At 36.7% G+C, this 16,892-nt stretch overlaps 2 protein-coding genes across 2 annotated transcripts in view; one reads left to right on the top strand and one right to left on the bottom strand.

The window, feature by feature from the left end:
* Nucleotides 1-16,892, top strand: part of LOC127528026 (craniofacial development protein 2-like) — a 1,148,403-nt gene that overhangs the window by 988,494 nt on the left and 143,017 nt on the right. The gene's annotated exons all lie outside the window — the stretch shown is intronic.
* Nucleotides 1-16,892, bottom strand: part of tm7sf3 (transmembrane 7 superfamily member 3) — a 78,368-nt gene that overhangs the window by 27,250 nt on the left and 34,226 nt on the right. The window contains exons 3-5 of the mRNA XM_028816273.2: nt 13,863-14,013; nt 10,769-10,886; nt 7,289-7,442 (exon numbers count right to left, since the gene is read on the bottom strand). Coding sequence (XP_028672106.2) covers nt 7,289-7,442; nt 10,769-10,886; nt 13,863-14,013 — 423 coding nt within the window. The remainder of the gene's footprint in view (nt 1-7,288; nt 7,443-10,768; nt 10,887-13,862; nt 14,014-16,892) is intronic.

Raw genomic sequence — 16,892 nt, 5'->3', positions numbered from 1 at the left:
AATGAGATTCTGTATTTGTCCCTATAGTGCTTTCTTTAACTTGCATTCAGGCGTTTGCAATCATTTCAATAGCTTCTTTCACATTAATTTTCATCTCCTCCTGTCTACACGTTATGCTGACGAGAATTTTTCTTGCGATAACACACAAATCCAATGGATGAAGCACCGCTGTGCAATTAGGTGGGAGGAATTCAACGCAAACATTATCTAAATATGAAAGCATGCTGTGGACAGCACAGTTATCAATCAGAAGCAGAATCTTCCTTTTCTTCTTCATATTTCGTATTGTGTTCTGAACTCTTTTGGGACTCCACCCCCATCCAACGGGACACCACGGCAAAGTGCATCCTGAAGCGCGATTGCCGTGTCTGTGGAAGATTGTTTGCCCGTTGCCGGGGCAGGGCAACCACAGGCTCACAATGCTTCCACTCTACTATACACAGACACAGCAGTCAGGCAGGATTGTGGCTAGGTTAGTGGCCAAGTAATACTGTTCCCTGCATTTACAATATTCCTTGCATCACCCATCAAGATCTTTTTGGAGTTGCTACGGCAGTGAGCTGTAGCAGCGCTGTGAGCCTGCTGTTGCCCCGACAAAGGAATAAAGAGTCTTCCACAGACACGATGATCGCACTTTGGGATGCTCTTTGGCATGTTGTCCCATTATGGGAGGTCCAAAAGAGTTTAGAAACCTCACAACAGTGACTTTGCTTTTTCTTGAATGAGTGGCTCACTAACAGGAATATTTCTTGAATGAGCATCACTGAACTACATAAAAACTGCCTTTTTGACATCTTCAAATGCAGCAGTTTGCATACATTTGCGCTGAGGCTCAAGATTTGCAACCCAAGATTTTTCTTCTTTTTTTGCTTGGTCTTTCAAAAAAGTTGACTGTGTCGATGGCGAAATTCCGAATTCACTGGCAACGTCTTTTTTTCTTTTTGCCGGAATCAAGAGCCACAAAAATGTTTTTTTTTTCCTAATGTGAACTGTTGTTGTTTTTTCGTATCCGTCATTTCTATAGGAGGATGACAATGAGTTAAATTCCAATGGATGTTTTTTCAAAAGCAATAAGCAAAAGGTATCACTGAAAACCACAGAAAACAAAAACAGCAAAAAAAAAAAAAAAAAAATGGTCCGAGGAAAGTTCGAAGAAAGAAAAAATTTCCAATGTTTCTGTTTGGGGATCATTGTGCATAACTGAGCTGCGACCACAGAACTAACTGCTCTGTGATTATTCATTCAGGCATTTCAAGGTCTTTTGGGGACTTTGTTGTAATGAAATTATCAGGTGAATGTATTTCGTAGTAACATGACTTCTATAGACTCGTGTCATATGGGGAAACTGTCGGGACCATAAAAATACTTTGTTGTATTGAAAATTTCGTTAAAAAGATATTCACTGTAATGGAATTTTACCTGTATATACTATATACATTTTACAGTGTACGTTTTTTGTGTGTGTGTGAGAATACAGCAGGTTTTTGTGAAACTATAACACGAGAGGGTAGTTATCTTACATAAAGCTGAAACTTACAATGGAGACTCTTAATTAAGACAAATGAAGATGCCTTGCACCCAAGTCTTCTACATATCTACAGATGTTAGCATTATAGATAACATCATGAACGAACAATAGAAAGCAACATGTTTATGTCCCGTTGAGCTTGGAGTGAAGAGAGACATGACATGAGTTCTTGGGCACTGAGCTAAAACCTTTTAAAAAAAAAAAAAAGAAAAAAAAAACTAACTAGCATCAAGAGTAAAGGTGTATTATTTTAAAGACACTACAGTATTTTTTTCAATTTTCTATAAAGAATTCAAAGTAGACCCCATCATTTGATTTGACAAATTCTTTATTTTGTTTTCCACTAACCTATTGTCAGCTGGTCTTAGGTTGGTTTTACTTATATTTACATTGCATTGCCATGGATTTATAATTGATCTGTTCTAGGGATCTTAACAACCTAAATACAATACATTCAGGAAGTATTCTGACCCCTTCACTTTTTGCACACTTTATTTATTGTGTTGTAGTTTTAATTTTTAACTGGATACATTTATAATTTTTACCCACCAACACACACTCGATAACTCCAAAGTGAAAACATGTTTTTCATAAAGAATTGCAACTTTATTAAAAATCAAAAACTGAAATCTCTCATTTATAGAAGTATTCAGGTGCAACCTGTTTGCTTTAATTATCCTTGAGAAGTATCTGGAACTTGAATGGAGTCAATCTGAGGCAAAATTAATTAAGTAGTTTAGAAAGGCACACACCTGTTTATACACAATACACACTGCATGTCTGGACAAAAACCAAGCCATGAAGTTCAAGGAATTATCTGTAACCCTCTGTAAAAAAACTATGGTGAGCATAAATCAGGGTAAAGGTATGCCAAAGAGTTTCCATGTTCTCACCACATTTATGTAAGTTTCCTCCAGGTTCTCCGGTTTCCTCCCTCAGTCCAAAGACATACATGTTACGTGCTTTGGCGATAATAAATTGTCCCTATGTGTGGTTGGTGTGTGTGTGTATGTTCACCCTGTGATGATCTGGTACCCTGTCCAAGGAATTGTTTCTACCTTGCCCCTATGCTAGCTGGGATAGGCTCCAGCAACCTCCAAAACCCTGTTCAGGAAAAAGCAGGTTAGAAGATGTCTACGTAGATGGAAAACACTCTTAAGTAAAAAGCATGACAGTTTAAAGATTCGCTCATCTAATGAGACAAGAACTAAACTCTTTGAATAGAGCTCTGAGCACTATGTCTTCAAAGAAAAGGCACTGCTCATCGACTGCCTCTTACCATCCCTATGAGGAAGCATTGTGGTGACCCTCCTTCTCAGAGACAGGGATAGGGAGATAGATTAGAACTGTGGTCAGAATGAATGCTAGCAGATACAAAGAGGTTCTTCACCAAAACCTGCTGAAGAGCGCATGCAGCCTCAGACTGGGGCAATGGTTCACAACAATGACCTGAAGAATATGGTCAAGACAACACTGGAGTGGTTTATGGACAAGTCTCTGGCCGTTCTTGAGTGGCCCAGCCAAAGCCCAGACTTATACCCCATAGAACATATGTTGAGAGACCTGAACATGGCAGTTAAACAGATGATTCCCACCTAATGTAATCGAGCTTGAGAGGTTCTACCAGGAAGAATGGGATAAACTGCCCAAATCCAGATTTGAAGAAGACTCAAAACTGCCATTGCTGCCAAAGGGTCTTCTACAAAGTACTGAATTATGGGTCTGGATACTTATATGAATGAGAGATTTCAGTTTTGATTTTTACTAAATTAGCAAACCTAAGATGTTTTCACTTTGTCATTATGTGTTAGTGAGTGGAGATTGATAGGCAAATATGGCAAATGTATCAATTTAAAATAAGATCTTCAACACAATAAAGTGTGCAGAAAGGGTTTGAATTTCTTCTGAATCCACTGTAAATCAGGTCTGTCATCTACATCAATAATTGAAATTAATGTGAAATATTTTCTTGCATGAATCTCTTTGAAAATGGCTTAAAAACTGTAATAGCTACAGGATGGACATTCTTTTCATTTATGAATAAAGAAACTATTTAATAAACTAGTAAAATATATAATTACATGAAAAAACCAATTTGCAGAAAGGGGTCCACTGTCACTAATGATTTGAATTGTGCATAGGCATTTCCTGTTATATCTGTCACTTAACCTTTACAGATGCTAATCAGCAAAGTATGTTTTGCCTGTGCTACAGGAAATAAATATGGTGGTTGGCAACATGTTCTCTGCCGTTTTCAACTGAGTTAAACCTAAACCACAGTTTCCACAGATTGAGAGATGCTCTGGGGATTTACAGGCTCTGCATTTTTGACAAGATGCTAAAAGGGGCAGATGAATAGAACAATCTCATAGTTAACTTGTACCCTATTCAAAGAGTGCCCCACTTGAAAGCACAATGGGCAGGCATGATTTTTCATAGACTTGAACAAATATATGTATGCAAATATTGTGAAAAGGCGTCCCTGTCGTCTCTTTATTTTTTCTAACATACTGTATTTAGGAAGATTAATGAATTTCCAATAACATACTTGCTGTTGACAAGTTTAGAGTACCACAGATATTCATAAATTTAATTTGTTTTTGTCTTAAAGGAACACTCCACCAAAAATTATATTTCTTTAATATGTTAATTTACCCCATTTAGTCTTTAACCAAGGAAACATTTTAATCTCAAGTATTTATGCAGAATGGAGAAAACAAAGTGTTTGATCTACAGGAGACATGGTTGCCAACACTGAAGAACAGCAAACAGTAAAATGTTCATGAAATAAATCTTGTATTACTCATGTTGCATAAGCCACATGCAAACTCATCCAGTTGTGTGCTCATAATGTACCGAAAACATGTATTTAAACTAAAAGAGTGTTAAATAAAACATCCATCCATTTTCCAAACCTGCTTATCCTGATAAGGGTCAGGGGAAGCTGAACTAAAACTAAACTGGAGTATCCATTTAATGTCAGCAAAACAAAAGAGCTTGTCACACACTTCAAAGAGTAGATTACACTCCCATCTAAATCAGAAGGAATGCTGTGGCAAATATCAGCAACTTTAAGGTTCTTGGAGTTGCCATTTCTAAACATCTAAAATGTGCACCACATGTCTTAGCTTTTGTCAAAATGCATTTACTTCCATTGAAGAGAGCCTAGGTGGATAGGACTATCCTCATTAATATCAACATGTGCACAGTTGAGTCCATCCTCATTGGCCACATAACATCATGGTACAGCACCTGCTCAGTGCTGGGCCACTACAGAAGATGGTGAAGTCAGCTATAAATGTTACTGCTACACATCTCCATTTTTTAAGAACATACATTATATAAAACTTGCTGCATCATAAAGGCAAATCTTTTCATTAAGCATTGTTCTTCCTTACAATCACTTTTCATCCTCTTCAGTTATATCAAAAGCTATAGGACCATTATTAGCACTAACAGTACAGGGTACAGGGACTGTTTTTATATACACACACACATACTTACATGCATGCCAGTTATATATCAGGAACACTTGTTGCATTCAGGGACTGACCAAAGGGTTACCAACAAACAAGACAACAAACTAACAATTCTCTACGTTTGCCTTTAGCCAATAAGACACAAACCAAAACAAGGAACCACAGCAGTCATGCCCAATTTCTCTGACCACATCTCACATTCCAGCAACTGTATAAATAGAGAGAAGATGCACCACAGTCTGTTGGACCAGCAAGGGACCCTGACATACTCTTTTCTCGAGCAACTTTAGTATCTTTGCCTTTAACCGTAGTAGCCCTTGTCACCCTAACACTTCTTTACATCTTTCTCTTTTTCTTAAAGGTGTCAACAAATATATAGTTTCAAGGCATATAATACAATAAATTTTAGAAGAAAATGAAAATTGGCAATCCATATTATGGACCACCAGGGGGCTCACCACTACCCAAACCCGACACTGACAGACGTGGGACACAAATGCAAACATACGCTTTATTTTCTCTTATCCCCATGGGAACCTCCAAGCACAGTCATAGTACACAAAACACACTTCTTTTCTTTCTCTCCTCCTGGCAAGCTTTGTCTTCTCCCACCCGACTCTGACTCCCAGAGTAGTGGCTGCTGGCTCCTTTTATAAGGCACCCAGGTGTGGCAGAAATGCTGCAATCAAGAGCTCAGCAGCAGCTAAAGCACACCCTGCCGGTGCCCATGGAACCCATCAGGGCTGCACCAAACTCCAGTACCCATAGAGCCCTGCGGGATTTCAAGGCACCACTACAACCGAGGGGTGCTGCCACCCAGTATTCCGGGGGAGGTAATGCTCTAGACACACTCCCTCCTCCGGTCTTTCCAGCGCAGAGGCATCCCGGCCGGGGTATGTTACAATATTGAAAAACTGAAACCAGAATAGATGGTGAGTCACAAAAGTCTGCACAACTGACTACTAAAATGACAAGAATCACTGTAATGTTAATTTTTTCTCACTAATAAAGGGTGTGTAATAGGTGTCATGTATATAAAACTAGAATAACATGAGCAAAGTCACTACAATGACATACATGACAGCTTTAATGAAAGATATTTGTCATCAAGTGTCCTCCATGGCCCAGAATTAAAACTGATCAGAAGAAAACTGTTGATTTTTCAACTATGTATGTTTGAGCAACAAAACCTCTCTCATTTGCTGTTCGGGGCCAGCAAGAGTTTTCTCTGACAAAGCAAGGATTATTAAGGTGACTTTTCAGATCCTTGTTGACCAATTAAAATCTTGGTGTCTTCACAACAGTTCTGTAAGCAGAAGTTCTTTTTTTTTTTGTTTCATAAGAGATTCGTCATAACGCGGTTGGGTGAGTGGCAATACACAGATGGGAGAATTTAGTGTGAATCTCAGGCTAAAATAAAAAAATAATAATTTGGCATGCTAAATTGAAGATGACAATACCAAATAGGCCATATAATGAAAAGAACCCAAAATATTTCAAAGTCAAAGTATATGCACACACACACACGCACACACACACACACACACACACACACACACACACACACACACACACACACACACACACACACACACATGAAAAAGCACACATACTTAATTACACAGTAAAAATAATCTGTAATAAGTACTAGGCTAAAATATTACAGTTACAACGGATAGCCTGTTCTCTGCTTTACATTCATAACAGCTCAAGAGTCGCTTCTAGTGTCAAAAAGCATTCATATAAAACCTGAAAGCCAGAAGCTAACAAACCAGGTTCCTTGGCTGATTGTCTTTCAGAAGAGAAAAAAAGGGAATTATTTTTCCATTGTTTGGATTCAAAAGTCCATTAAGGGGGCTAGGAAAAACAGAACTACACCATAGCAGTCGCAATGGTACTTTCTAAATTGGGTTTCCATGGGAGCTCCTTTTTAGTATACTGATTACACGTAAAGGTACCGTCCTTTCCTTGCCTTGCACCTGCCTGATGTTGGCTTTTCCCTGGCACAATTTTGCTTTACACCAGAAATGGTTCCTTTAAATATAAAAAGCTCACATGTCCTGTGAGTAGGACAGCAGAATTAGTACAACAAATCTGTAACTTAAGGTAAAGTTGCAACTGAATAACTGATAATTAAGCAAGTTATTATTCTACTTCTAGCCTTTGTAAATTTTATATGCAGTACTTTCATGATAATCACTTAAAGGTTTTTGAGATTTTTTTTTAGACAACGCTTCTTCAAATAAGTCACTTCATCTCTCTATTTAACCTTCTTACTTACTGGTTTTCCATTTGCCGTCCCTTGATCAACCACCACTCTCTGAAGATGGTAAATCAAAACTTCTTCAGATAAATTATTTTCAGGAAGGAGATACTGGTAAACTTCATACTGGAACTGCCTGCCAAGGGTACTGCAAGGTGAAGTGGTCTGTCCCCTGTAACAAAGATTTATCTTACAAGTTTCCCGGTATTTATATGAACAGTACATGCATATGAGTCATAACATGTTTAACAGTTTATAGATTCATGAAATTAATGTACAGTATATTGCTTGTATAAAAGTACTACCTCAGATGTCAATGAAATCAAACGCATTTAACCATATCAGAAAAAAGAATTATTCTCTAATGCTGGTAAATTTGCAAACTAAATAATTTTCATAACTTCAAAACATTACAAGTTTCTTACTCATTTAAATAATTTGCATTTAACTTTATTACTCATAGAAAAGGGAAACCTATGTTACGATTGTCTACTTTCTTTCTAGTAAAAGAAATATAAGATTGATAAAATCCAAACCATAAAAATGAAATACCCTATTCCTTATAAAAAGAAACATTCCATGATTGATGCCTACTTTCTACTCTGCAGCACCATATACAGTAACACCAATTTAAAAGGTAAGTTTAACATTTTTCAAATCCGCCACATGGAATTGCATTTTAAAGTGAAGCATATTTTATGAATTAAAAAAAAATAACTAGCTTGGTCTTTTCTTTATAATGGAATTAATGGGTACAGGAGTCCTAATGTGAAAAGTAAAAAGTCCTTTAAACATACCAAATACATTCAGTTTTAACTAGCAAAGGTTAACAAAAGATGCCTTGTGTGTTTCTGAGGAATGTCTGTGACAACAAAAGTAAACAAGAAAAAAATCAATTTCAGCTAAGATTCTTGGTACTGTTTTCTCGAGGTACGTACTCATTTCTTTCTTGCATGTCCTGGGCAGAGTTATGACAATTCCCCTTTTCTCCAAGGTACTGTATATTCTGCTTAATGTCTTCCTTTTGCTTCTGTAATTCTGTTTCTTCTGCTGTTATGCTTATAATATTATAATATATATTATATTATCTCCATGGCTTATAATAACAGACAGATAAGTGTTCATATGTGAAATCATATGATTTTTTTTTCCTGCTTTTTGCCCATTACATTCTGTGTTATTTTATAATGCTTATGGAGCGAGATTCGTGCCAAATGGTCATAAAGAACAATACACGTTAAGAGCTTCACTGTACTTTCTACACACAGCAGTAAAACTAAACAGAACTGATTACACTGCATTATGTTTTTAATAAAAGCCTTAGATTTTCAAAAGAGCCAAGACACCTGCACGTTACACTGTTATGGTGTGCTGTATGCCTTCACGATTTACATAAAAAAAAAAAAAAAAACTCAGAAAATGAAAATGGCAGTGTCTTCGACTGAGCAAATTCTTCTTCTTTTTCTTCTTCTTTTGGCTGCTCCCGTTAGGGGTTGCCACAGCAGATCATCTTCTTCTATATCTTTCTGTCCTCTGCATCTTGTTCTGTTACACCCCCAACCTGCATGTCCTCTCTCACCACATCCATAAACCTTCTCTTAGGCCTTCCTCTTTTTCTCTTGCCTCAAAGCTCTATCCTTAGCATCCTTCTCCCAATATACCCAGCATCTCTCTTCTGCACATGTCCAAACCAACGCAATCTTGCCTCTCTGACTTTGTCTCCCAACCGTCCAACTTGAGCTGACCCTCTAATGTACTCATTTCTAATCCTATCCATCCTCGTCACACCCAGTGCAAGTCTTAACATCTTTAACTCTGCCACCTCCAGCTCTGTCTCCTGCTTTCTGGTCAGTGCCACTGTCTCCAACCCATATAACATAGCTGGTCTCACTACCGTCCTGTAGACCGTCCCTTTCATTCTTGCTGATATCTGTCTGTCAAAAATCACTCCTGACACTCTTCTCCACCCATTCCACCCTGCCTGCACTCTTCTTTTTCATCTCTCTTCCACAATCCCCATTACTCTGTACTGATGATCCCAAGTATTTAAACTCAACCACCTTCGCCAACTCTACTCCTTGCATCCTCACCATTCCATTGACCTCCCTCTCATTCACACACATGTATTCTGTCTTGTTCCTACTGACCTTCATTCTTCTCTTCTCTAGAGCATATCTCCACCTCTCCAGGGTCTCCTCAACCTGTTCCCTACTATCACTACAGATCACAATGTCATCAGCAAACATCATAGTCCACGGGGACTCCTGTCTAATCTCGTCTGTCAACCTGTCCATCACCATTGCAAATAAGAAAGGGCTCAGAGCCAATCCCTGAAGTAATCCCACCTCCACCTTGAATGCATCCGTCACTTCTACCGCAGACCTCACCATGTATGTCTATTATATCTGTTCTATGGAAGCTTACTGTTCACTAGATCACTGAAGTACTGTACATGCTTGCATTATCATTTTAGCAGGCAATATCTTTGTGAAAAGACAAAATAACCTTTGTTACAGTGAAAGAATACAAGCAATTATGTGACTTTTTTCAGTTATTACTGCCTAATTTTCTACAGAATGGAGACAGCAATTCACGTGTAGTCATCAGCATTCAATGTCAATAAAGTCCTTGTTGATTACGTTCCAAGGTGAATCCACACCTCTGCTGTTTGTCTTTCTCTGTGGCACCTTTCAGGGTCAAAGTTAACTTTTAAAATAACTAAATGTCTTATACACATTTTGCTTTTTTCTTTCTTAAAACTACATGAACATGCTGTTTTGAAATATGTGTGCAGTCTCAATGTACAGATCAATACTCAACAACATTTTTGGCTTGAAAAATTGACAGTTTCTGTAAGTTTTAACGCTTTTCATGTTGGTACCCCAGTATCCATTAACTCCATTGTAAAACACAATGGCAGACTAGTTATAAATTTACACAATATGCTTCACTTTAGAATGTAATCTCATATAACAAATTAATACATACCATGACTGTGATGAAGTAACTGACTTGAAAAATACCAGATCTAACCTTTAAGACTGCCTTACAAATATTTTAATTTGTATCTTTCACTGAAACAAAGTCAAAGTATAATCAATTTGCATGATTCAGTACAAGACGTGCATCTTTTTTTCCTGTTAGAAGCACTACTTTCTTTTACTTTTATTTGGAGTGGGAATAACATTTAACTTTTTTTCTTTTGGAGGTGCATGCAAACACATCCTTTAACTAACTGTACTTTTTGTTACACATAAGTATTATAGACTCCAAAGAACATTCCACACTAATTATTATGATGTCTCTAACAAGTAGAAAAATAGTGCTGTTAATAAATTATGCCTGTAATCAAAGTTTTTGAACAATAAGCGGCAGTAAAAGCACATATAAAATTATTTTAAATCCAGTATAATCTTAACATCAGTATTTACAGTACTTTAAGAGTGACTGAATGCTCACTTTCAGATGCCTTTTGTTTGCAAATTAGTATTTTCATACCTTGCATATCCAGTACTGGCAGGTTCAAAAGAAATGGTCGTCTCAAACAAATTATAGCTTACATAAATATTGGGATCACTTATTTTACTCCCATTATTACAGCCTCCTGGAATAGGATCTACAAAAAAAAAAAAAAAAAAAAGTATGTTTATTTTTGACATTTCTATAAATAGAAATTTTTAATCTGGCAAAGGCAGCCAGAGGTTAAATAATTTCCTATATTCCATTATGAATAATCAGTTATTGATTTCTAAATCAGAAAATGGTCTGTAACAAAATCAGAATTGTGGAGGACCTCTGAGAAATTAGATTTAGGCTCCTGATCTAAGGTCAACATATAATTATCACCTCTCTGATCCCGAGTGGTGAATGGTCTTGGGCTGCCATCTAATCCATGTGCACCTTAGGACTGACCAGCCCATAAAATGTAAGTTTGCAATAATTGCAGTATTGTAAGTGGGTGAAAACTATGCATACCATCCCTAAGCTATATAAAAAAAAAAAAAATAGTAAAATCATTGACTTTTTTTCAAGCATACAAATCAGTATCAGAATAAGAAATATCATTTCTTTATATTACAGAATCTTAACATGTGAGAAAGCATTTTTGCAGATTACAAAAAGGATAGAAATTATACTTTTTCCTTATCTCTTAATGAATAAATTTCAAAACAACTCATAATCGTTCTAAGATTATAAAGACAGACCAGTACGCAATCATTTAGTCCTTTTCACAATTCTGTATTTTTTCATCTTAGGCGTCCACCATGGGTAAGCTCTCTTCTGGTTATCCAAAACAATGCCAGAATCATGAACAAGAGTTTGCATAGTGTCTATGTTCAAATTCTAAATAAAAATACTCTCAACCGAGTCACTACAGGTTTCCCACTGATAAAACACCGAGAAGGAAATTGATCCAAGCCATGATAAGATATAATAGGGCCAAATTTTGTTACACGCTGTGGCAGCATGTTCCTGGCACTTAAAATCTGATGACTACACTACCTTAAGACTGATGTTGTGCTGAGCTTCAGAAATGGCAAATGCTCGTCTTGGAGTTATTATGAGAATCTGTGCTGCCAGAAAACAGCAAGCCAGGTGCCTTCTCAGCAGAACATGCCTATGCAATAACACCTGCTCCTAGTTAATATACACAACATATCTGTGATGTAATTAAATGATTTTTTTCCTTAACAGCAATACACACTGTAAGCTTAAAATCACATATAATGCTCTATGTTTGTGCATTTCATGGCAGCAACTTTATATATAATCAACAATAAAAACTTGAAATATTATGAAGATAAATGGCTGTTGGCTAAACATGGATCAAAATAAGGGCTAATTTATAAGATTGCAGCTTATTTCCTTCATTTATTCTATATATTGATATCTGACAAAGCAAGCTGGCTTGCTGAACCTTAGCAAACTGAAATAACGAAGTTAACAAATTTATGTTGGTAACCATAAAGAAATACCCCCCTAAAACGTCTTAATTTTGATGCTTTCAATGTGTAGTGTGTTTCAACAAACTGAAATTGAAAATGATTTTTAGAAGTGAATCATGAAAGATGGAATAAATATGATCTATTGCTGGATAACTAACAAGAATTTTATTCCGCATTTTGTGAAAAAAGACTAATTGCTGGTATCTAAGAAAGCAATTTTTTTTTCAGTACGCTGCAGTGGGGTGCTAAATTCAACATAAATTGCTTGGATAGCAAGAATACTAATGAAAGATCAACCATAGTTTTTGTTAACTTTAGAAATGCATGCCATGGTCCAGCTTAAGCAAAATTCCAGCAATAGTTACTGCATGGTAATACAAGCTTCATCATTTGTTATCTATAAATACCACAGCATACTATTTCTCACACAATGCTTGCAGCCCTCTTATTATCAACTAAAATGCAAATACACAAAAAAATGAATTTATCTATACACATTAGCAAAAAATCATGTTTGATTTAAAAAGAATTGACAGTAACTTCCCCTTCACAGTAATACATTGCAGAATATTAGAATATAACAATGGTCAGGCCTTTTATGATCAAAACTTTCCATTGATTATTTAAACTATTTCAAGATGTGAACAAGAATAACCAAATAAATATAACCATATTGCCTTGCTGGTTAAAGTAAATTTTACATAATAATTTGTGAGCATTCTGTGGATTATTAAATGGCACGTCATCATGTTGCAGTGTTTGACAATGTCAATCTGTGCCAGCAAAATGCATATGCATATTAGCAAATCCCAGCCATACCAAAATGGCTAACATTCCCAAATCCACTTAATCCAGTTCATGTTCAAAGTGATTAAACCTGTCTTGGCAGCATGGGGTGCAAAGCAAAAGATTAGTAAGCCTCCAGTCCATCACAAGGCCCATTCTCACACACCAACACTAGCATGGAGCCAAATAGAATACCTAATGAACCTAACACACATTTTTGGGGATAAGGAAGGAAAACAGGAATACCTAGAAGAAAATCCATGCAGGCATGAGGGAGAAGGTGCAAAATCCACACAGCCAGCCAGGGAAGGGATTCAACCCTAGAACACTGGATATGTAATATAAGTTATCTTGTTCTAGTTTACATAATTTAAACAACAGTTATTCTCCCACAACATCTCACCCTACAAAAAGTTGGGAACTTGGGAAAGTTCAGTATCCTGTTAAACTGCCAAGCAGTGCGATACAGGGGTTAAGAGTTTGGACTTAAAACCCTAAGGCTGTGGGTTCAAATCCTGCTACTGACACAGTGTGACTGTGAACAAGTCACTTTACCTGCCAAGATCCAACTGGGGGGGGGGGGGGGGGGGGGGGGGGGGAGACAACTGTATTTCAAATTTTATAAGTCAGCTGGGATAAAGTTCTTAGTCAAATAATAATAACAACAAACTGATTTTTATAAATAAAGCCAGCTCAAAAATGAAATTCTATAACACAATAACTGAATGCAGAAAAAAATGTATCATTTTAAGAGTAATGATTCCATCAGTTTGTAGAGATCTTTATTATACCCATATCATATTACTGCATTCCCTGTATAATTTTATTAATTTACTATATTGACATAAGGTTACCCTCACCTCTGCTTCTGTAGGGCAGAATCACTGCAGTACAGTTTATTGGCTTGTTTTCTGCTGAAGTTAAGTACCAAACTGTTGAGTTCTGCAGTGGTTGCAGAGGAAAAAAAAGTCCTACATCACTGCCTTTCTGAGTTGAGTTTACTTCATAATCCTGAGGAAGAAATAACAATTTTTTATGTATACTTAATATCTTATAGCCTTCACACCAAAAGAAAAAAATAATGTCTTACCATCCTTTCTTTAATTGGCATTCAATTTCTAGTTTATTATATTTTCCATCTTTACATTCCTAAATTCACTTGCTATAAATGGCTCAGCCATTGGGGTGAAAGAATCATTTAAGTTTCTGGCACAGTGCTGTCACAAAACCTTATGTGGGACAATATCACCACATGTATTATTAAGAAAACCTATCAGAAAATGTTCTTTTTTTGTCAGCTGAGGAAATTCAATCTCCTTTCAACCAATATTGGTCTAATTCTACACCGCCATCATCTCACATTCTGACCTCATCTATAAAAGTCTGGTTTATTGCTACCTCTGTTCAGGTTAAAGCCAATCTACAATGCATCATCAAAGCCTGTGATGGGATCACGTGCAGTTATTTTTGCTATTCAAGTCTGAGCTTCTTCTCGGTATCTATGTATACCCGTACCTGGACATTTTAATCCTACTCTCTCTCTATTTTTTGTATTGTCCTTGTATGCTGCATTATATTTCATCATTTTATATTTTATCTTCTTATACAGGTATTTTATCTTTTGTATTCTGTGTTGTTCTTCTATGTTGCACCAATACTGTCAAGACATATTCCTAGTACAAATTAGAGTACCTGGTCAATAAAGTGAATTCTGATTCCGATTACCAAAAGCATTACACAATCACTAAGTATAACAGTTGACCTGAATATTTTCTGTTAAATGAACAAGATTCAGTGGAAGACAGTTAACAAATAAACTTTATATATAAAATCCTAAGCCTAAAAGTGCAACGATTTTATGTGACTTTTTTGTCACGCTTTAAATCAGACTTATTTTAAAACCTACAAAAATATGTTAGATATCATTCTTTCAGAATTTATCAAACTTTAATGTGATGTTGTTAGATTTTCAGATTCTTATTCCGTTTTTAAATCATAAACTAAAAAATATCAAGAACTCATGTCCCGAGAGAAGAGACTTTGTGCCAAGAGATTTAACCATGCCCGGGGCCGAAAATAAATGTCAAAGACTAGGACAACTGCTGTACAGGCTTTTAAAGGTTTGAAGCGCAGCACGAGATGCAGATCATGTGGCACAGCAGCAGCAGCAAGCCAGCAGCTGATCAAGCAAAGAGGAGATAAAAAAAAATACTGTATTTGTTTCCCATTGTATCACCATTTAAGAGTGGGTTGCGGAGTAGCGACTGCATCTCCTTGGGGTGCATTCAGCCTGCCTTTTCACAACACAAGTGGCAGAGACGTGAAGTGGCTTGCACGTAGCACATGCCGGAAAGGGTTGGCGAGCGAAGCAAACAGGTGGGGAAAAAAAACCCTATAAAGATATACATGGATAAAAACAAACAGTAAAATAATCACAATAAGTTAATACACATTTAGATTTTCAAGAAAAGTTCCGTTCAATGTTGGGTTGTACAGTATATTGCTAAACTAAGAACCTTTTTAACACAATTAATTTAAGGCATGGACAAGGATTCTCTGAAGAAGAAGTCCAGTGACTGGCTCATCATTTTGAAGAAAAGTAACGTTACATCAAGGTGAATGTAGTGCTCAACTGAAGAACTGATTTTTTTTTTTTTTTGGCTTTCACACAAAAGCCTAAGATGTATACTCAGCATTGCAATTATAAATATGATGCATATGTCCGTCCCAAAAACAGCATGTGTTACTAAGCACCTATAGTAACATTTGCTTTGAGATTATCATGTGGATCTAAAATGGAAAAGCAACAATGATTAGTTTAGGCACAAAATGACAGACACTTGTTGAACCTTCAGATGGAATAGCTGAAATGAAAGACACAGAGAGTGATTACTTTCAGTTTCTTTTAAATTTCTGCATACTGAATGAACGAACAGGAACTGGTATACAGTGGTGTACAGAAGTATTCAGTCCCTTTGAAAGTCATCATAATTTTCTGCATGACAAAGGATTTATAAGTATTTATCCATTCAATACTTTTAATGTGAACTCTTATGCTATTAGAATATATTTTCAAAGTCAAAATAAACAATTTTCTGTAGATGTTTAACTGAAGAAGAAAAACTCAAAAGTCAGTGTTTGCATAAGTATTTAAGCCCTACACATTAATATTTTGTCGAGAATCCTTTTGCTGCAATAACAGCCTTAATTCTTTTAGGGTTAGTATGTACCCATTTTGCACATTGTTCAGGAGTGATTTTCCACATTCTCCTTGGCAGAATTCGGAGATCCTCCAGGTTGGTGGAATGGTGCGTCAGGACAGCAGTGCCACAGATTCTCAATAGGGTTAAGATCAGGACTTTAACTTGGTTATTTCAGAATATTCACCATACTGTTTTTGAGCCATTCCAGTGTCCCTTTGGCCTTATATTTTGGGTCATTGTCAAACTGAAAGTTGAATCTTCTCCCGAGCCATAGGTTCATAGCAGACTGGGACAAGTTCTCCTGCAGTATTGTGCATGTGGTATTTGTGTCCATGAAAAGCATCCCCATAGCATGACACTGCCGCCACCATATTTCACCGTAGGTATGGTGTTTCTTGAGGCATGGCCAGTGTTAGTGTTACCTCTTTGAAGTCTGGCCAAAAGTTCAATTTTAGTCTCATCTGACCATAAAACCTTCTCTCACATCTTAACTGGGTCTTTCTCATTCTTTGTAGCAAATGCCATATGTGCTTTTATGTGGAACTTCTTAAGAAATAGCTTGTTTCTTGCTACTCTCCTGTATAGGTCTGTTTTATGGAGAGCTCTTGAAATTGTGGACCCATGCACCTTCACTCCCAGTTTCAGCCAAAGAACATTGCAGACTTCTGAGAGTGACAGTTGGAGTTT

The sequence above is a fragment of the Erpetoichthys calabaricus genome, chromosome 1 (genome assembly GCF_900747795.2).
Source record: "Erpetoichthys calabaricus chromosome 1, fErpCal1.3, whole genome shotgun sequence".
Taxonomy (NCBI): Eukaryota; Metazoa; Chordata; class Cladistia; order Polypteriformes; family Polypteridae; genus Erpetoichthys; species Erpetoichthys calabaricus.
This window is presented reverse-complemented; position numbering and strand designations above follow the sequence as displayed.